The sequence below is a fragment of the Gordionus sp. m RMFG-2023 genome, chromosome 1, assembly GCF_954871325.1.
Source record: "Gordionus sp. m RMFG-2023 chromosome 1, tfGorSpeb1-WG-v2, whole genome shotgun sequence".
Classification (NCBI taxonomy): Eukaryota; Metazoa; Nematomorpha; class Gordioida; order Chordodea; family Parachordodidae; genus Gordionus; species Gordionus sp. m RMFG-2023.
In genome coordinates, this window is record NC_088775.1 from 88,886,547 (window position 1) to 88,909,790 (window position 23,244).

General features: G+C 28.7%; 1 protein-coding gene across 1 annotated transcript; it reads right to left on the bottom strand.

Moving 5' to 3' along the window:
• Positions 1-4,361: 4,361 nt before the first annotated feature.
• LOC135930904 (cysteine-rich motor neuron 1 protein-like) lies at positions 4,362-14,009 on the bottom strand. Its single transcript, XM_065467703.1, has 15 exons — positions 13,957-14,009; positions 11,639-11,706; positions 10,044-10,139; positions 9,851-9,946; positions 9,691-9,783; positions 8,147-8,233; positions 7,598-7,699; positions 6,511-6,597; positions 6,334-6,420; positions 5,833-5,934; positions 5,703-5,774; positions 5,342-5,422; positions 5,174-5,260; positions 4,983-5,075; positions 4,362-4,528 (listed from the first exon to the last, which is right to left on the bottom strand). Exons 1-15 carry the CDS (start codon positions 14,007-14,009, stop codon positions 4,362-4,364), a joined length of 1,371 nt encoding a protein of 456 aa, XP_065323775.1.
• Between the last annotated feature and the right edge of the window lie 9,235 nt (positions 14,010-23,244).

The following is a 23,244-nucleotide window of genomic DNA, read 5'->3' on the forward strand; positions in this document are numbered from 1 at the left end:
GAGATAAAATTAAGAATATTTTTCAAAAAAAATTTTTGAAATTCTTTTAGAGTTATAAAAATAACTGGGTTTTGTGTTTTGTAATTTAGTAATGACAATTTTTTTTTTTAAAAATATAATCTTTTTATTATATATAATTTTTTAAGAAAAAATTAAATAAAAATGAAAAATACTTTATTGAAATAAGACCTTGTCTTGATTTTTTTTTTATTAAAAAGGACATCAATTTTAAACATTTTAAACGTCAAAATAAGAATTTAAGTAAATATCCAAATTTTGTTAAAAATATTATATATAAATCATGAAATTTAATAATAATTTAACTAAATAATGTAAATTCATATCAAGACTGTCACATATTTCTTTTTATAATTCTTTTTTTAAAATGAATATTCATTTTATAATTATTTTAATTTAGCAAATCGAATTTCTAACTAAACAAGATATAAAATATACCTATACCGAAATTACAGGAAATTAACCCCCTTAATTTATGAACAGTTATCTTTATGACCCTTTTTTGCATTTTGTTAATGATATTCTATGACTTTTAAACTAACATATATTAAATAATGCTGGAAAAAATTTTCCGAAATTTGAACAGCAACTGTGTCAATATCAAAAAATAGCACGGACTTTTACACCTTGCATCTAAAATTTTATAACTATAAATACTTTGAAATTTTTAAATTAAATTCTACAATAATTTTCATTCCCTCTATTCGTATAAAATAACGAATAAAATTTTTTTTTTAGACTAAGATATTGTAAACAATTCCACATTTCATGAAAAAAAAAACTAATATTGCTGGAAGATGATCTCTTTTAGCTATATACTCCTTCAAACCCAGGGAAATACGGAATAACAAAATAGTGTAGTTTGTGATTATAGGAAATATATATAAAAAGATAAAGAAAATAATAAATATTTTAGAGTTAAAATTGGAAGGAAATGTGGCAAATGCAATGAATCTAGTTTTTGAATGTAGAGCTCTGGAAGATACATGAGATAAATTTTATTAGTTTTGATATGCTAGTGAGATGCCCCTTTTAAAAAAAAGAAAGATTAGATGAGAGAATAAACAAAGCAATTAAACTATTTCAGAATAAATAAAGGAGGTCATTTCAACATGTTTGTAGTGTTTGCGTAATTGGCTAAAAACTAGCCAATTAGGTTGAGCCAAAAATTAGGCTAAAACTGATTAGTCAAAAATTAGGTATCGGCTAAGGAGCTCGGCTAATCGTTTCATGAACGTTATATGACAGTTTGATCGATAATAACCCAATTCGAGAATTTGTTTTTAATTGGATGGAATACAAATAGGATTAAGGGTTTGGGTTAATTAAAGGTTCGAGAGATATGGGCTAAAGGGTAAGGACAAATTAAAGAGGGTGCTCAATAAAATTTATTCAAATGAAGCAAAAATTATGATATTTATTTATTTATTTTCGTTCTAAATTCTCCATTTTTATACTTTTAATTTGATAGAATTTATATTAAATAAATGCAAAATAAATCAAGGTGACCATACTTTTTAAAAATAAATTTAGACACACTCAAAATTAAATTTATTCGTATAAAAACTTGACAAATCTGACAAGTCACGTAATAATTTCCTTGAGTTTTGACCATTAATCGAAGTTGTCAAATAAAAAAAAAAAATTCGATCAAATCTTATATCGTTTTTATTTGCTTGCAAATTTAATTTTCAGTTTTTCATAATATTTATATTAAATAATTTCAAAAATAAAATAAATTATAAAAATAAATTATTTTTCAAAATTAATTAACATTGAAAAGTCAAAATTTTAAATATTATTTTTTTAAAAAAAAAAATATTTGTAATTTATTGTCATTTGAGTTTTATTATTGAGTTTTACCTTTGTTTGATTTTTTTTTTTAAATTAAAACAACTATATAAAAATGTAAAAATATATAAAATTACTAAATAGAAATATATATTAATAGTATCGAAGGCTCTAAAAAGAGCCTAATTTAATAATGAAAAAACAATTAGTTTTGTAAAAATTTGTGAATTTTAAAATAAAAAATATGTTTAGTAAAAATGTACTTTTTGGTAATAATTTATTTTTTTTATCACCTATTAAATATGATAAATTGTTTGCTAAAAAATAATATTTTGTTTATATATTTATATATATACATATATAAAACACAAAAGTTATATAATTTATTCCTATTTATAGCGAAGAAATTTTTAGAGAGAAGATAATATGGCGAAACCAATTCCACAAATTTTTTTTCCCCGATCTCCGTGAAACCGGAAACACTGGAACGAATGTTGGCGAAAACTTTTGTGGCGAATTTTTGTTTTCGCCAAGTTTTTATAGAGTGAGTAATACTCCCAAATATGAATATATTACTTTTTTCCCGGCAAGTGTTATTTTTCAACTTTAAATCATTTTCGAGCGCGTATTTAGAAAATTTAAATATCATCTACCGGAAATGTAATCCATCATGTTTGGAATACCTACCCTATAAATTTCAGACAATATTTCCCTGAACTTTTGAACTTAATATAATTTATATTCGATTTTCCATATATTTTTTATATAAATTATAAATGATTCAAAGGTTAACTGAAAAATTGTCTGCAATTCATAAGATAAACCATCTCTGATAAATCAGTACACTAAATTGATTCTAAGATTTTGGTACTTTGCATATTTCTATAAGTATAAAAATAACCGCAAAATTATGATACAAGATTTTTTTTTTATAATTTTCCATTCAGGCGCATACGCAACTGAGAGGGAGGGGAGGGCATAGCGACAAATTCTCCCCTCAAAATTAAAAAATAAATTCAGATGCCGGCTAAAATATTCCTGACTTCTACCTCTTTTGGCATATATATTCCAATTTACATTTAACATCGCACAGCGTCTACATGACAGGATATATTCACTGGAAGCTAATCCCCCTTAAAAAACCTATACCTACTCCGCCCCCCCCCCCAAAAAAAAATCACCGCCGAAGACCGCCCTAATTACACATTATTAATTAAAAGTTTTTAATTTAAAATTAAATTATCAAAGCTATTTATACTACTCAAAAAATTGTGATTGTAAAATAGTAATTTTTTTAACATGAATTAAATAAAAAAAACTGCCTCATATGAATGCATTATTATTGTTATATATTGTTTGGTATAAATTACGAGTTTATTGATAGAATCTCTAATTTAAAAAAAAGAAAAACAACTACTCTCTATACAAAAATGATAATAAAATTATTCAATTAAAATGACCTCTTTAAATTTACATTTATTTACAAGGATATATTAAAGGTGATAACATCTTATACATTTTAATACGAAATATAATATTAAATATATATCTATCGATATATTAAATACGAATACCGTTATAATGAATTAAATTCCATTTTATCGTAATTTAGTCGTATGTTGCCACTCGCGCCATTATGATAGACAAAAAAATTTTTTACTAATAATTCTTTCACTTCATGTGTATATATAACACAAAGTACAAATGCAAATAACTTAATTTGAATACAATTTCTAAAACTACCAAATTAACCCGTATCCCCAGATCAAAATTATCAAAAAATGGAAATCTAGATAAAAACTACCTTATGAGGATAGTGTTTCATTTCAAAATTACTTATCCCCCCCGTCCTTCCCCTCAAATTTCAGATCTTGAATTATACTCCTCCATACTTTCAGGGTATTTGTATAAACAGGTAAATATTAGCAATGTTATTGTTATTAGACTGAGGAACACAGCCTTCAAATGTACTCCACAAGTATATTTTTCTTCATTTTAAAAATTTTTATAAATTATAATCAATTAAACTCTTTAAATGTGAATTATTTTTTAGGGTACACGTAGCCGTGCAAATAAAAATTTGCTTCTATAAAGTTTGACGACATCCATTATAGGAAATGCACATTAACTGGCGTGATTCTCTAGTAGATGGTCTTATTTTTTTGTGTAATACATACAAAAATATTTGCCCTATAAGATCGAAATCGGTTAAATCAATTATAACCTATGAAATGACATGAAGAAAGATAATTTTTAAAAGAATATCATAGAAGTTATAATAAACCCAATAATAATTTTTATAATTTGATGACTTAAAAATTTAATATTCTATGTCGAGTTTGACTTAAAAAAGCATTTATATTTATAAACTGCTTCATATTGGTAAACATGAAGCCTAGTCCCTAAAGTTACAATAATTTTTTTTCATCATTCCATACCAAATTATATAATTTTTATTTAGAATGTTCCAATATTAAAATAAAATACAAGAAAAATATGATTTCATTTGTAAAATCAAAAAGTATTTTTAGATGTTCAATGTGAATACAAGATCAAGGACCATGTGACATATGAGAGTGATGTATTCCTCCCAATATGGGATCCTTTGCGTAGCAAATACAGTGGTAAGTGGCGGATTTGCATCGGCAAGTGGGGCAACCTCTTTCATCTTCTTCAAACCCGTAGGGACAATTATTTATACATCCGATTAGTGGACAAGCTAAATTATTAAGAATCCAAATTTAATCATGTACGTAAAAAAAATAGTTAGCGCATAGTGGAACCCTAAATATGACTTTTGCCAGACACCCCCCCCCCCACCTTCTTAACACAATCGAAAAAATGATTTTTTTTTACCGGGGCTATGCGAATTATGGTTCAGAAACAAACAGGGGTCTAAACCTGCCCTGGTTTATATTACCCTGGGCTATATGGGTAATCCCTATAAATCTTTGTTTGGTCGGCGGTCTCAAAATATCTAACCAAACAATTTAAAATTTCTGAATCATTATTTGGGATCAGAGCCAAAATTTTTACAAAGGTTTCCCCTTAACAGAACGAGATATTTAAAATCAAGGTCTCGTGCGGCCGGTCTGTCGCAAGTTTTACCGGTCCGGGTTTCAATTATTAAAAATATTAAATTGTGTTTTTTATAAAAAAAAACAATCGTATACCTAAAATGGGTTTACATTCGCATAAAGAACAAGGACCTACGCCCTCCATGTATCCGTTCGGACACTGAATGTCGCAAGGTGGACAATCTATCGCTAAAGAGTTTTTATTGGTTTATTGATGTAATAACAAAGTATACGTTTTCTCAGTTTAAAAAAAATATATTGAATTATTTGTGACAAATAATTAATACCTGGATTGCATTTGCATAAGGGACAATATCCCGGACCTTGTTCATATCCGTTCGGACAGTGGATATCGCATGGTGGACAATCTATAACTATAGGGATTTATCATTGAAAAAAAGATTATTATAACAAGATAGACGTTCTTTCCATTACATTCCATGAAATAATTATACCTGGGTTACATCTGCATAAGGGACAGCCATCTTCGCCCATCTCATATCCATTAGGGCAATCTAAATCACATGTTGGACACCCTAGAGCAATGCGTTTTTACAAGTTTTAAAAAAAACTATATAAATCTTTCCCAATTTATTTAGTAAATAAACTAAACAAAGAATTTTTTGTATAAATAATAGTATTAGGTTGATTCAGGGAAATGCAATCCTCGCGTTAGGGAATCTAGAACCTATCTTCAGTTAAAAAAAAATTTTTTGTTTATTGATATACTTTCGTATAAATTATTCTGCAGAAAAAATAATATCATAGATCGTGGAATCTTAAAAATATTTTGAAAAAGGTTAGAATTAGTGCTACCAATTTCAGTATCCCATCCATATAAGCATCTTATGCTACATAATGGATACCTTGGTTCTGGATCTAAAGAGTCTTACCAGTTAAATTTTTTTTTAATTAAGAGGATAATAGGATCGAAAAATGATTATACCCGGTTTAGGTTTACATTTGCATAGTGGACAAACGCCTTCACCAGTCTCATATCCGTATTGACAGTTTATGCCACACAATGGGCAGCTCCTTGTCTCTGGCTCTAAAATGTTTAATCAGTTAAATTTGTTTTAAAATAGTTTTCCTAGTACTAAAAGGATGATTTGTTCATCTGTATTGGGTTTGCATTTGCATAAAGGACAAATGCTTTCACCCGTCTCATTTATATTGCAAGGTGGACAAGCCACCACTAGTTTTAAAAAAAATTTCTATATTATAACCCGTTTGTAACCAGGGCTATAAAATATTCTGAAAATTTTGTTATGACGCATTAGAGAAACTCTTATATGTTTGAACCGGTTACTGTAAATTTTGGTTCGGGGTGTTATGGCCCCTATAAAGAAGTTTATTTATGTTCCGGTTTCAGACTTTATTCCTAACAAAGTATGTCATCCCAGTTAATAATTTATAATTAAAATATTTGTTCTTCAAATAATTATACCTGGATTACAGCTGCATAAGGTGCAATATCCCGGACCTTGTTCATATCCGTTAGGACATTTGATGTCGCAAGGTGGGCAATCAATCACTAAAAGATGTTATTAGTTTATTGATATTATAACAAATTAGAGGTATAGCAGTTAAAAAAAATTTATTTATTTCGACAAATAAATAATACCTGGATTACATCTGCATAAAGGACAAGGACCCGTACCCTGCTCATATCCGTTCGGACACGTGATGTTGCAAGGTGGACACTCTAGTTCTAATAAAAAAGAAAATTAGGATTATTGGACGAAATGATTCTACCTATTTTACATCTGCATAGGGAACAGCCATCCTCGTTCGTCCGATGAGGCAACCAAGTAGGAACACCCAAAGGCGTTGTGTTTTTTAGGTTTTAATAAAACCGAATATTATGATCAAAAATGTACATTTTTACGATTAAAAATTAATGAAGTTCAATCTAGAACTCTCCTTGGTTAAGGAAGGATTTATTGTTGAACAATAGGAAATTCATAAATATTTTGAATCGGGGGAAGCCTCTTAATATTTGGGTGTAAATTTATTTTTGAATCGCAATTTAAAATTCAAATATTTACAGCCTAAGGCTACCGTTCAAGTTTTCGTTTCACTTAAAATAAAATTGACTTCCTTAAAAAGACTTGGAAAAACTTATTGATGTTGTTTAAAGAATAGCATATTAATGCAAACCAGATATATTCAGTTTCTAAAATATTTTTCATTCTAGCGTGATACCAATTTAATATGACTACCAAACGGAAACGGATCAAAGAATTGTAAAATTAAGCACCAAACATTTGAACATATCATCAGAATATAAATGCTTTCAGTGGCGTTTTAATCGTAAGGTTGGCCAAAATTTTATTTTCAAATTTATTTATCCTTCATACCTTGTGTCACTGTTTGCAAATTAAATATCAGCTGGTTTGCATTTGCATCTCTTGTCCATATAGACGGTTTATGCGACACAATGGGTATCTTGGTTCTGGCTCTAAAGAGTTTCATCAATTAAATATTTTTTTATAAAAATGTTCTGGTTGTTATAACGATAATTTGATCGAAAAATATTTATGACTGGCTTAGGTTTGCATTTACATAGGTGACGAATATCTTCACCTCATATCCGTCCGTTTAAGCAATTTATGCCACAAAATACAAAATAGGCATTCAGGATCAGTTTATTTTAGGAAAAGTTTTGCCAGTTTTAAATAGATAATTAGATCAAAAAAATGATTATATACCCGGTTTAGGTTTGCATTTGCATAGAGGACAAATACCTTCTCCCGTCTCATACCCGTATTGACAATGTATGCCACACAATGGACAGCTCCTTGTCTCTGGCTCTAAATATTTCATTTCATTTTAAAAATATTCAAAAAATAGTTTTAAAATTTCATATTCGCATTGGCAGCTTATATTGAAAGATGAACAATATACCACTAGTTTAAAAAAAATATTATCTATATTATAACCAGTTTGTAACTTGGACTATGAAATGTTTTCCGAACATATCTTTTTTTTAAAGAAAGTATAGTTCCCATTTACTAAAATTTTGAAAAGTTTGATATGGTTCTTGAAATTTGAAGCAATTTAGAGACAGGTTCAATGTTCGGTTTTAAACTCTTATTATAAATTGAATGACCCAATATTTTTTTGCGATTTATTTTGTCACAACCGGTTCCTGCAAATTATAAGATAGGTTCAGAGGGTCTATCTTCGGTTTTTAGATACAAAGTATATGTCTTCTCAGTTAATAATTTATATTAAAATATTTGTTCAAATTATTTTACCTGGATTACACTTGCACAAGGGACAATATCCCGGACCTTGTTCATATCCGTTCGGACAGTGGATATAGCATGGTGGACAATCTATCGCTATAGGGATTTGTCATTTTAAAAAAATATTATTTTATCAGAATAAACGTTCTTTCCATTGCGAAAATATATTAAATATATTTTTCCAATCACATGTTGGACAGCCTAGAGCAATGCGTTTTATAAGTTTAAACAAAAACATAGTTTTATTTATGACAAACTAATATATATATTCTAAATTAAGATAGTAAAAAATATTAGTATTAGGGACTCAGGAAAGTTCAGGCCTCGCTCTAAAATTTTATTATTTCATCCATATATGCAGTTTATGCCACACTATAGACACCTTGGTTCTGGATCTAATGAATTTTATTAGTTAAATTATATTTTAATTAATAGGATAATAGGATCGAAAAATGATTATACCCGGCTTAGGTTTGCATTTGCATAGAGGACAAATGTTTTCACCCTTACGTATTGGCAACTTATATTACAAGGTAGACAATCTACCACTAATTTTAAAAAAATTATCTATATTATAACCTGTTTGTAACCAGGACTATGAAATGTTCTGAAAATTTTGTTTTAAACTCGTTCTTCAAATAATTATACCTGGATTACATCTGCATAAGGTACAATAACCCGGACCTTGTTCATATCACTTAGGACATTTGATTATAGAAATAAAGTCTGAAACCGTAAATAGACTTCTTTAAAGGTATATAGGGGCCAGAACACCCCGATATCATCTTAAAATTTACATTAACCGGTTCCCAGAACCTGTTTGTATAACAAAATTAGAACATTTTTTAGTCCTGGTTACGGTTATAATTATAGATAATTTTTTTTAAGTAATAGTGGATTGTCCGCTTTGCAATAGAAGTTGCCAATAGCGTAGGGTGAAAGGATTTGTCCTTAAACAAACCTAATCCATACAAACAATTCATCATTTTAATACTGAGAAAACTATTTTATAACAAATTTAACTGATTAAACATTGTAGAACTAGAGACAAGGCGATCATTATAATCGTAAGGTTGGCCAAAATTATTTATCCTTCAAACTGGCTACAATACTTGTTAAAACATACGCACAAACTAGGCATGAAGGTTATTGATTTCAGAATTATTGCTTCCAATTCTGGAGCCAACCCTGTGTCACTGTTTGAAAGTTAAATATCAGCTGGTTTGAATTTGCATAAGCTAAAAATATCTTAACCCAGCTCCTGTCCTCATAAACAGTTTATGCGACACAATGGGTATCTTGGCTCTGATTCTAAAGAGTTTCATCAGTTAAATATTATTTTTTAAAGAATGTTCTGGTTGTTACAACGATAATTCGATTGAAAAATAATTATAACTGGCAAAGGTTTGCATTTACATAGGTGACAAATATCTTCACCTCATATCCGTTTAAGCAATTTATGACACAAAATAGGGATTGGATCAGTTTATAAAAACTTTTTAGGAAAGGTTTTGCCAGTTTTAAATTGAAATTTAATCAAAAAATGAATATACCTGGCTTAGGTTTGCATTTGCATAGCGGGCAAATACCCTCTCCCGTCTCAAATCCGTATTCACAATTAATACCACAAAATGGACAATCAGGTTCTGGATATTTATATTTTTTTAAAAAATTTTCCAGCTAAAATTATAATCGATCGAATAATAGTTATACTAATTGGTTTAGGTTTGCATTTGCATAGCGGGCAAATACCCTCTCCCGTCTCAAATCCGTATTTACAATTAATGCCACAAAATGGACAATCATGTTCTAGATATTTATTTATTTTTTAAAAAAAAGCTGAATTATAACAAAATTATATAAAAAAAAATTTCATTTAAAATAATGGGTCGAAAAATAGTTATACCATCTGGTTTAGGTTTGTATTTGCATAGCGAGCAAATACCCTCACCAGTCTCATATCCGTATCGGCAGTTTATTTCGCAACGTGGATAATCTACCACTAAAAGATTTTATCCGTTCTTAACAAATATTGATGTTACAAACTAAACTAAACATATGTTTTCCGAAAGTGATTCCTGTCATAAACTGCCAACGAATATAATTTCGATTGGACGTAATGATGTTAGCATTATTATTATTAACAATAGAATAATTTTAATTATAAAAAAAGATATTATTATTTGGATGTGGATTGGAACATAAAAGAAAGTATCTTTATTCGTTATTTATAATTGAACGAATAAAATCATTTCCTAAAATTTTGAAAATTTGGTGACAATCTTTCTTAAATTTGACGCCATTTTAGAGAGTTGCAGTTTCCGGGTTAGGTCTAAAACTCTTTCAAAGTCGTCAAAAACAGTTAGAACAATATATCTTTAGCACCGATTCCTTTAAATTTTAAAATGAGTTCGGTTTGTACTCCTTTCCTATGAAGCGCAGTTTTTTTGAAAAAAAATGACATTTCTATTAAAAGGGAACGTCTCTCGTAATTAATTCTGATTTATTTTTTGAAAGAAAGAAAGAAAGAATTCCAAATCCGTAAGAATAGTACAGTGTAGAGAAACCCTAGGAATGGAGTATATTAATTATACAATTAAATTTTTTAATGATCGTGGTTGTCTAACCGATCCTATACTATTTTTAAGAAAGAATTTTTTTTTCATTATTTATGTTAATTAAACATTATTTTAACGGAATACCTAACATATATATTACGCCAAGTAAAATATACATGATATCCAAAATATTCGTACAAATAAAACCTTCTTTTAATGAAAGTATATCAATTTAAAAAATATATATATTACTAATAATTGCCGATTTTATGACATCTCTGGATCTTTTATGAGCTAGGCATGAAACGGTGAGAGCCATTAGAGATAGGAAGATGATACTTACAGAATTCATATTATAGACTTGGAAAAGATTTAAAAAATTTTATTTAAATCGAATTTTTTTTTTTGTGAAAATAATTGTTATAAGATTTAAAATCTTTAAAATAAATATAATGGGCCTTTAAGGAAAATAATATAAGAATAATTATTCAAAATATAAAGTTTTTAACTTATTCAAATTCTCTCCTATTTTAACAAAAAAAGAAGTAGGAAAGAATGGTTGTTGAAGTTATAAATATGAATAATACTCCAAATCAAGTCTAACCACTATTTGGTAAGATTAATAATTTTCCATATTTTCCCTTTTAAAAAAGTAAAAAAGTTTTAAAAAAAACGATATTCTAATTATATTTAGCATAGGTTATGTTATACTAATCTTTAAAAAATAAAATTATTTATTTAATAAATATGAATATTATGTCAATTATATTAAGAAGGGTTGCATGTAACGAAGACTTATAAAAATATCCCCCCCCCTCATTATTTTTATATATAGATGTAAATAATGGTATAAAAGATAGAATTAAAGTTGTTTTTTTTAAACTATATACAATAATTCAAAATTTGATTTACAACGTAAGAAATGATATTCAAAATCTCTTACTTTTAACGAGGTGATTTTGACTTATTAATTCCTGCGATAAATTTAAGGGGTCTTTCCATAACTCGCATCTATAGTAAATTATAACATATAGCGGAAATAATTTATCGTGAAAGTTATGATAACGATAAATAACTAACTTTGAATTCATTTAGTGTTGTTGAAAAGCCCGATTCGGGTCGATTTTTAAAACAAACTGCCAGATTAAGGTTATAACCTAAATAGCATTTTGCAAGCCTCGTAGATATACAATATAACCTAGAACTAACGATGCATTCATTAAAGCGGTACATCAATGAAAACAGCTGGGGACGTCATGATTAGTGTTGTTAAACGGTTTGATTTGAGCCGATTCTTAAAAACGGCTAACTCAATATTTTAGCCAGAAAAATTTTGCCTAAGCCTCGAGACTTCGCTAATAGATGTATAAACCTTTGTGCTATCTATGACCAAAATCTTCAGTTTGTCATAAACTTTTTCTGGCTTAAATATTGAGTTCGTTTAACAACACTAGTCCTCCATATCATTATTTAAAATTTTAAACTAGAGGCCAATTTATTCCTATGTCTGTTGAAGAATTGCCTGATCAACGAAATAATAAGGAAGCAAGTTATCAATTAAATGATAGTTTTCTTAACATGAGAATGATTACTATATGGGTTATCAAAATGGAGGGGGGATGGAAATCCAGCTGATTTGCATTCAACGACTCTTTCAAATGTATTATTATGAAAGCATCGCCAGTCTAGGTATTATTATTATTATATGTCCATGGCAAGCCTAATGATTTTAACTCATAGCTGGTGAGAATGCTTGGAATATCTATTTGGCAAATCTCTATGCTTTGCGTAATATTATTTTAGATAAAATCTTAATCGGGTGCTTTTGAAAAATCGAACCCAAAATCGGGCTTTTTAACAACGCTAGAATTTATCAACAATAGTCTCCATCATACGGATACTGTTAGGTTAAAAGATTTGTAATTCCTCAAATCTAGGAAAATAAATAATATAAGAATAACATGATTTGAAACAACTTTACAATTTATACTAATTTTTTAAATATATATTCTATTTGGGCAAAAGTTGCCTTAAAGTAATACGGTGTTGTGATGATTTAATGAAACATATTGACGATTTAATTTTAAACACGTGCATATATAATTATAACCTTTACAAATGTACAACAAAAGCAATAATAAAAAAAATTTCAATTAATGCTTTGTCTATATTTTAATTATTTTTGCAAATATTAAAATTTTATATGAATGGGTTTGAATTTAATAGTCAATAATTTTAAAATTTCGGCCAAATCTTGAAACGCATAAATGAATGTATTAGAGATTTTTGGTTCTGTGCGTGAATCAGAAATTTTCCCGGCCTGGCACAATTTGTGCAAAATCTGTCTTCGCACCCGGGCAGGACTTGTATTTTTTTAATTTTTAAAAAACACTTCAATAATTCAAATTTATGATTTTTCATACCTCTTAATATTCAAGTATTTATTGGCCGGTGAAATCGATATTACTATATAAACTTATAAGGAAACTAAAATGAAACAGATGCCGCTAACCTTTTACACTTACCCTAACCCTAAATATATATATATATACTTATGTGATATAAATCGTAAAGAAATATAGACCTTAGCCTATTCTCCACAAACGTTAACGGGGATCAGCGGATTATCTACCCGCAAAAAAATCTAGTGCGCATTATTATGTCACCTAAGAAAACTTGATTCACGCAAATTTAAGTGTTTTTTTAGCGAAGGCATCAACAGGCTTGAAATTATTTTCATTAAGTTAATTCTTCTTTATCGTAATTATACTTGTCGTTTAAAAGGGGATTTACACAAAAACTCCTTTATAATATCGAACTTAGGGTTTCAATCTTCTAATAATCAAATCTATTTCTAAAGGACTCAGTGAGACGCGACACGATTAGGAATTTTTGCTAAATGAGGTCGCGGCATTGATTTATCGGTTGAAAATTTAGCAATATTAGTTTTTATGTGAAGCCTAGGAGTAATGATCGACTAAGTTATATATTATTAGATCAATTTTTTTTTAGAATATGAATTTATGAACATTTAATGTAACGTTTGGATTTGCTAGAAAAAAAATATTAAATTATGGTACAATATCTAGATAAGCCCCTACAGGCAATTATCACCACAAATTCGTGAATAAACTGTGAAATGCAGGGTAGTTAGGTATATATTTAGATAAATAATCGTTAATATTTAGACAACAAAAATTTTGCAAAAATTTAGGTTGGATCTTGGAGTACCTTGTCTCAGTATCCCTTATTCGATTTTACTTCCATTGCCAATCACCCACATCCTTATTCGAGTAATCATACTTTGCCACCATACTTTAATCAGTTTCTCCTTCTTAAGTTTCTATCTTCAAAATCTATGATAACTTTATCAAGATAAAATTAAAAAAATATATATATCCTGTTTGACTTCAAAAGTAGGCTACGATGATTATTAAATTAAGCAGTGATAATTTTTATGAAATGATGACATAGATATTTGAAAACGACAATTAATAAATGTAAAAATGAGGATATAGGCTAGTTTAATTTTTATTTTATTATCTAACTTTAATATTTAACAAGTGAATTTTAATAATTTTAAGTATTAATTTATGCCCTAATTTATTGTTTAATATATATATTTTTTTTTACCTTTTTTAAAGTATCTTAATAATTTTTTTAAATTTTATTTGTTTTGTAAAAGAAATTTTAGTTAAAAAATAAGAGTTTTTTTTCCCTCTTCCATTGATCAGTTTCAGATAAAAAAAAAGAAGTAACGAAAAATGAAATTATTATTCGGCCTTTTCTTCCTATGGACTACGCTAGTAAATTTTTATTTAATTTTGGAGAATAATTTTAGTTTAACATTCATTAGATTTTTTATTGATAGAATTTATAAAATGTTGCCAGCAGATGGGTATAGTAGTTTGCCTGATTAATATCTTAGTGTCAACAACTTGTATCGATAAATTATTTTTAAAAAAAAAATGACTGAAAAAATCATGATCAAAATGTCATTAAATTTATAGGTTAGATTATACTTTGCAATACTTAGCAATTCATATTTCGACACTTGGATGTATTTTTCCTTTATTAAAAAATAAAATTTCCTTTAACCAATAACTTAATTATTTATTTATTGCTTTTTATTGATCCAAATTATATTTCCGGGAAATTTTAAGATTTAACGAACGGTCGGCTGACTTTTGTAAAATGTTTTTTTTTTGGATAAATGAATTATTTTAGTGCCATATTACATTATCCACAATAAAAATGTTAAATAATAATTTTATTCGCATTATTACATTGTAATCTTCTATTTAAAATACAAGAAACACCTTTTCTTTTAAATGCTTTCCTGAATCAATTTTTAAAAAAATGGTTATACATTACAATACTCCGATTATGCTCAATTTTGGGAGTATAACATATGCTCTTAATCTTGGAAATAGAGGGAAAAAAGTGATTTGTAAGGTTCTTTGAGGAGTATTTTATTACAAAAGGCGCACCATTATTTTTATATTTATTAGACTTCTAAACAATGTTAGCAATGCTACCGCAAATATGCCTAATCAGGCAGTATGCGTAATTAATCTTATATAATTGTCCTTAAATTGTAGATATTTTATTTTATTTTTATTATACAAACGCTGAAATAAATTTCCGGGAAAGTAAGAATTTTTCAAATTATAATTAAAAAAAAATAAGAAAAATAATTTATTGAAATGGAATTATAAGTGGGAAGATCTGATTTTTGCCGGAAATAGATTCGAGTAATGTCTAAAAATATCTAATTCAATTTGGTCACGAACTTTTGAATATATTTACCAAAATTCTGATTGACAGATATATCAAATCAGGCAATGACATTTAGAGCGATTTCTTATTTATTTATTTTTAAAATTTATTTTGGAATTTTTTTTTATTTATTTTAATACTTCTTTATTGGACATTAAATTAAACTATTTTTTTTTGTAAATGTGAACCAAACTAAATGATCACGTGACTTCTATTATTTATTTTTTTTATCATTTAAAAATCTCTGCCTCCTAATGCGATAATATTCTACTGACCATCATATTTTAGCCAGAAAAATATTGCTTTAGCCTCAAGATTTTGATAATATATGTCTGGACCTTTGTTCTTTCTATGAGCGGAATCTTCAGACATACGTAATATTTTTCTGGATGAAGTAGTGAGCGAGCCGTTTAACAACACTAACAATCACGCCCTACTTAGATCGCATTTACCACCATTTTTAATAAACAAAATAATGATAATAAAAAAAATAATGAAAGTCACGTGATTTCTTATTTTGCTTCCCTTTTTTTCCTAGTTCTATAATCTACTGCCATCTTACACCCAAAGCTGATTTTTTATTAATTTGTACCTTTATTCAAAGTATTAATGGATTAAACAGAGTTTGAAATGCTTAGCTAAAATAAAATCTTATCTAAATATTTTGATCTCTGAAGATTTGTTTAAAAGAAGATTTATTTTTGAGATGATCAAATAGGAATTTTGAAATTTCTGATTCAAAAAAAAAATTTGTGATTTATAAGCGTTAAAACTCTTTCTTCTTTGAAGAAAACCTTCTCATTTTATATAATCTTCAAAGATTTTTTGCGTAAAGATTTGGGCAAAAGAAATCTTCATTTTTTTAAAAAAAAAATTCTGATTAAAATGCAGCTATTCTAAGTTATTTGTTGGAATGTTACTCTCTACAATATTGCTTAGAGAATGGGTAAAATTAAAAACGAAAGTCCGTTTTTGGAAGTAACTAAGGAAAATAATTTATTTAAATCGAAATTAATATAAAAATTCTATTATATAGTTCAATGACAGTTTTGAGTGGCCACCGCAACAATCTATGTTCTCCAACAAAAAAGCTTTTATACCGGCTGTGGTTAATGGTACACACATATATATATATTATATATTTTTGAATAATTGAATGTATATTTTATTTTCTTTCGTAATAAAATTTCTTAAAAATGGATTAAATCATTACATACTGGCTTTACGGTTATGTTTTGGTTAGTCTTATTTCTAAATAGATTGTTTATCCATCTATATAGCTTATGTAGGTATCCCATCTTTGCGACTCTTTCCAAACCAAAATATTTATTACACACTTAAAGCACACCAAGATAGAAATTTTTTTTTAATTTAAAATCTTCAAAAAACAAGGACATATGGCCTACATTAATATTATCTGGTAAGTTCTAAGTTCCAATAGTTCTTTTTCCTGATTGGTTAGCTAAATTAATACCTAGTATATTTGAAGGAGTGTTGTTAAAAGGGCTCGATTTGGGCCGATTTTTAAAAACTCAATATTTTAGCCAGAAAAATATTGCCTAAGCCCTTAAGGCTTCACTAATAGATGCATAAATTGTGCTATCTATGACCCAAACCTTCAGTCTTGCGTAATATTTTTCTGGCTTAAATATTGATTTAGCCGTTTTTAAAAATCAGCTCAAAAACAACACTAATTTGAAGTGATTAATTGCAAAGTATAATCATATCCAAAATGTCTATTTTGAAGCCGGTGTAAATTATAAATTTTATTACCATTTTGGTTAAAACATTTAAATAGATGAAAGAATTGAGAAATTTTATAATAAACTTGTTTCTCTTTAGTGATCATAAACTAAAAGTTTTTAATTTAATCTCAAATTGCTGGCTTAAGGTCACGATTAATCATCTTCAATATTACCTTGGTCTTTAGGGTAAATCCTGGAATTATTGCTTCGCATTAGTTTCCCTCTATTCCATGCTTCATTCCAATCAACTCAAAGAAAAATATAATTCAAAATTAATTCTGTTTGTGTATCCAAAACAAACAAATGAAAAAATGAGTCATACCTATTGGTATCACTTCCTCCGGAAATATAATATCAGACGGAACTTTTAGTTTAGAGCGGCACAAAACTAACACACTTCCAGCTACAAACCAAAATAGTTATAGAGCTAGCCTAGCGCGTGCAGAACATACCTAGCCAGAAAGAACCCTTTAAAAATTTAGATCTTAAGGATTTTATCACGAATTTTGGCGCTTACATTTTTAAGATTAGTTATATTTTTTTTAAAAAAAAGAAATTTTAAACTAATTATTTATTTATTTTATAAAAGTTGATTGTTTTTCGTATTATATTGATATTTTCAGTTCTATCCCTCATTCCTAGGGGAGATGGGTGTCATTTTAAGCCTCGAATTATGGAGTATTATGTAGGCTAAATATTTTGAAAATTAAATAAACTCTAATAAGAAATATCATTTTTTTTTTTTGCAAGAATATAATATCTATAAAATTGATTTAATAATTCTAAACCCTATTAAAAACAAAACAAAAAAAAATGCTTTAAAGAATGCAGAAATTGTATGATAATCAAAAGAGCTCAAGATGCGCCATGTTTCAGTGATGCGGATTGTCCCGGAGGTTCGACATGCGACGTTAGAAGAGGAGACGGCGAAATATGGGGATGTTGTTGTTTCTTTGCCAGTAAAGAAAAAAAAAATTTTTTTTTTCATTGTTAAGTTTTTCCTCTTAGCTTTTTCCTGGCGTATTCCTACATAAAAAAGAAGGAAATTATAAAAATCATATTTCCTTGCAGTAAGGAATATAACAGAGCGATTATATTCACTTTGTATTAAGAATTTTAAAAACTAAAAAAAAAACTTCATCTTTTTATATGTTATTTTTTAAAATATTATTGGTATACATTTCATTTAATAGAAATGAAAAGTGAGTAAAGATTTTTATATTTTTAAAAAAACATATATAAAAATGTATCTTTACTTCAAAAAATTTTAATATTATTTGTAGGAATTCTCGACTTATTATTACTAAATAGTCAAAAATTCAATAAAAATATTTTAAACATAACCAAAAAAAAAACAAGAAAAAAACGAAAAAAACAAACCAAAATAAGATGTCCTAGTTCAAAAGCTTATGCTAAAAGGCAATTATATTAAGCCGACCCTGGGCAGAGCCAACTAAACACATTATCCCCTTACACTCTTCTTTACTAAAAAATAGATAGATGAATATTTTTTTTAAAAATTCGGCATTTTAGAAAATGTTTAGTGCTTTTCACCCTCCATTTTCTTCCTATATTTTTTTTTTAAAAAACTTTAAAAAAAAAAAATTAAGCACCTCCGCCAACTATCGCAGGCATGACGCTCCCGTCTGTTACGGTATCGACGGCAAGCTTGATAAACGTTGTTAGGATATTGGCAGCTAGCTGCTTGATTCCAACGCCCAATTGCAACCCGTGTCCTATGATGGTCACGAATTGCACCATGGCCGTGACTACTGTTTATTGCCGTCCCGATCCTTGCGGCAGCGGTTGCTACGCCCGTTATTGCATAGATCCACTTTGTAGCAAACAAATTTTATGCTCTTAAAAAATTATTTTTTTTTGTAATTATTTTTTGGAAAAATTTTTAAAAAAAAATAAAAATAAACAAAATGCCGGACAAAAAAAAATCGCGTACAAAAAGTACAACTTTCAAATACATATTTTAATAGACGGAATAATAAAATTTACGTAAATAATTCAATTTTTTTATGAAGAAAATATTATATTTTTTTGAAAAAAAATTGTATTCTCGTTTTAGTGTCGAGTTTGGCTGTTCCAAAATTCGCATCTTTTCATATTTATCTTATCTTATCTAATCTTATCTAGCATGTTGGTCATAGACCTGCCCAAAATGTGCGAACGCGAATTATATGAAGGCCTACCCTTCATATAATTATGCCTATTTTTTTCTCAAGGATACCAATAAACCTTGTACCCAGATGAAACTAAATAAGTGAGTGGAACTAACCCAATACCGTTTTAGTAGATAATTTGATTTAGTAGTGAGAAAAGAGAGAAAAATATGGAATAAGAAGAAAATAGAATAGAAATAGAAAATACTGTTTAAAGAAAATAAATAGAGAAAAGATATAAAAAAAAAAAAATTAAATATTAATAAAAGGAATAAATTTATATTACCTTTAATTGATTGATTGTCTTTGAGGTTACCCACCTCCGAATATAAAAGTGTGTAACCCAGTAAACGCGAGTCATAAGCTCGCGTTGATTACGTCCCTGCCCTTTGTACACACCGCGCGTCGCTACTACCGGTTGAATGATTCAGTGACGTCTTTGGATGGGTCTTGATTCGAGATCTTTAACGGTCTCGAGCAATGCGCCTAAATCATGCCTCCTCTGATTATAAAAGTTTGTAAAATCGTACTGTTTGTACCGATTTATGGTGGTTATTAAATAAAGAGGGAATTTTCTAAAAAAAAAAACTTAATAAAAAACTATAAATTTTTTTTTTCCCTATTTACATAAATGTTTGTATTATTTATTTTTTTTAAACATACCCATATACTACTTAATGATTTTTTGTTTATAATGTATTATCAAGGTAAAACACCTGCAACCCCTGTAGGTTAATTTCATTAGACTCAGAGCCGTTAGTTGATTTAGTTAGGCTAAATTAGTCTACGATCTTAAGTCGTTAACTCCGGTTATGAACTTTAATGCGTAACTCGAGTTATGACCTGAAGTATGAATAGTTATCGAAATTATTATCAATCGCTCGTTCTTAATCAGCAAACATTGCATATTTATAAATTTTATACCACCAACTCTATCTTGTTTATTTATAAATAAAATAATGAAATATGGTAGGACTTGCCTTATCCCGTTATTTCTTTTCTGAATAAACACACCATTTATTCGGTAACTTGTTTTTTTTCTTTCAACAAAAACCGTTAATCTAACCAACCATTTTGCTTTGCCTTCAATGTACGAATATTGTTTTTTTTAAAAGCTAATGGCTCTTACAACCCTTCTCATGTAGATGTTGCCAGGGTATAATATATATTTCCTAATTTATTTTATATTTTTATAAAAGTTTTTGTCATTTTTCCCTTTTTATTTTAATAATCTAAAGTAGATATATTTATATTCATAAATCATATTTTTAAGCTACGGGGTTTCTAAATTATCTAGAATAAATAGCAAAAATTATTTTAAGCTAATTCACTATCCCCTGAGGTTATAGCAAATTAGTTAAGCAAGAATTGGTAAAAGGATCAATATTTAGTGTTTTTTTATAATTAGGAAGTATTACCTAGGCAACATCTACATGGGAAGCAAGTAAGAGACTATTTACTTCCAATATTTTTATATGGGAAAGTAAAAATAAACAATATTTCTATATTAAGGACAAAGCAACAGGATTAATTGCATTCAGATCACTAACAAAAATAACCTCCTCTTCGTTTGCCAGTCACGATGTCACCTCCAAAAGACTATCTCAAAATGTATATATTTCTTCTTCACTTCTTCCAACCCTGATGAACATATGCCGGAATAATATTACATAGCTTTCTACCATCATCTTGGCAGTCATTATCTGGTTATCTAGTCTTTTTACTTCGATTACTTTATCCACCTATTTCTCTGCAACTAGTGTTGTTAAACTACCTATTTTTAGTCAACTATAAAAGAGCGTAGCCATATTTTTTATCCAGAAATATTCTAGTCAATCTTCAAGTTGAGACTCAACTTAGAAGCTTAATTCAATATTTTAGTCGAAAGGCCTGAATAAGACACAAAATTAAGGTTGTTGATGGCCATCATATGTTTTATTTTCACGAATCATGGTTCTAACATTTTTTTTTATCGTAGGTGGATGAGGAGGCCCACGTAGTAATTTGGGATATACTCCCGCACTTGCTTTGTTGTAATCATTAGAAATTTTGATGTAGAGTTTTTACAATTGAATGCCCCTTTTGACATCAACCCCTTTTAAGTGATTTTTTGCACCCTGTCGAGGAGACGATGATCCTATTCTGGGCAACGACAGGGAACCTTTTAAACCACCATAAATCGCAAAGAGACGTTGCCACTATAGGAGATCTCACATTTAAAGGGGTCAGGATAACTAAAAGAAAGTTTGTGCTAAGGCTGAAGGTTTGGAAATTTTAGGAGGAAAGTGATAGAAGTCAATTCAATATAATATTGGAAATAAGAGAGGCATCGGTTTAAATGGCAGGTGGGAAGCCAAGAAGAAGAGTGAGGCAACTGAGGACGTATGTGGATAAACAAAATGTCGTTGAGACATGAGGAGACATGGGGTGGAATCCGGAGGTAATAGAAACTTTAGACGAGAAAAGGAGATGTTTCAAATGATACAATAGTAAAGAAAATAGTGATAAAAATATTTATAAGGTGGCGAAAAGAAATGCCATAAAATTAATAGCTAAAGCGCAAAAAGAACAAAGGCATGAGTTTGCTAAAAAAAGGAAGGTGCAAAAGGGGTAGTCCGGGTGACAAAGCAAATAGTAAAAAGAGGCAGGATGTGGTTGGTAATGTTTGAAAAATATGGAAGGAATGGTGATTGATAGCAGTGGCATGAAGAACACCTGTGGAAGATCTATATGGAAGGAACTATGAACGTAGAGATGTTAGGTTATATAAAGATAGAAGGTTCAGGGTTTAAATTTGACATGTACGAAATTAAGAGAGCATTGAAAAAAATGATAAAAGGGAAAGTAGCGGTATAACGTGACTGGTATCAGAAATGAAATGTTGTTCTTGTGATTTAGGGATTAAATAGTTAATGAATTTAACCAATCTAATTGTCACAGAAGGAATATAAAGATAGAAAGTTCAGGGTTTAAATTTGACATGTACGAAATTAAGAGAGCATTGAAAAAAATGATAAAAGGGAAAGTAGCGGTATAACGTGACTGGTATCAGAAATGAAATGTTGTTCTTGTGATTTAGGGATTAAATAGTTAATGAATTTAACCAATCTAATTGTCACAGAAGGAATTATTCTTGAGGATTAGCTAAAAAGTACAATTATTGCAGTAGGCAAAGGGAAAGGTGATCTTTTAGATTGAGGATCTTATAGAACTATTAAACTCTTGACACATTCTATTTAAGTTAAAAGAGTTTAAGGGAAAGCGAAAATTGATGAAATCCAGTCTTGATTTACTCTGGGGAAAGGCGCGATCAATTTTTATGGTGAGACAGATACAGGAGAAGTTGCAAAGGAAAAGAAATTGAATTAAACTTTTGTTGATTTGGAGAAGGCATTTTATAAAATGCCACATGAATATACTATATGGGCTTTGAGAAAATCAGGTGTGGAAGTGGGTTATGGCAGTGATGACAATATTGGTGTCAGCATAAACCGCGGTAGGGACAAATTATAGAGATCGTGAAAGCTTTAAAGGGAATGTAGAACTTCATATGGGATCTGTGCTGAGTCCATTACTATTTATATTAGTAATGGATGCGACTAGTGAGATGTGTGTGTAGGACTTTCATGGGAGCAATTATTTACAGATGACCTATGGATAAAATTAGTAAATGGAAGATGATGAAAGCAAAGGGTCTGAAAATGAATGCTGTGTAAAGAGAAAGGTAAGATTGGTGGGGATAATCTGAAGATGGAGTACTCCGGAAACTGGCCTTCTGGCGTATGTGGGAAATGAGTTGCTAGAAATTTAATTCAATACACCAGATCCCAGAAATTGGTGTATAAATGATGCAG

What these genes read in the sequence shown, in the direction of transcription:
- LOC135930904 (XM_065467703.1), bottom strand. Translation starts at nt 14,009, where the DNA reads ATGGTGGCAAAGTATGATTACTCGAATAAGGATGTGGGTGATTGGCAA. An exon ending in TCAAAATCACCTCGTTAAAA is followed by an intron (nt 10,140 to 11,638) that starts GTAAGAGATTTT and finishes AAAATCTTTTAG; the next exon opens with TGGTAGATTATCCACGTTGC. An exon ending in CTTGTGCAAGTGTAATCCAG is followed by an intron (nt 7,700 to 8,146) that starts GTAAAATAATTT and finishes TGAAATATTTAG; the next exon opens with AGCCAGAGACAAGGAGCTGT.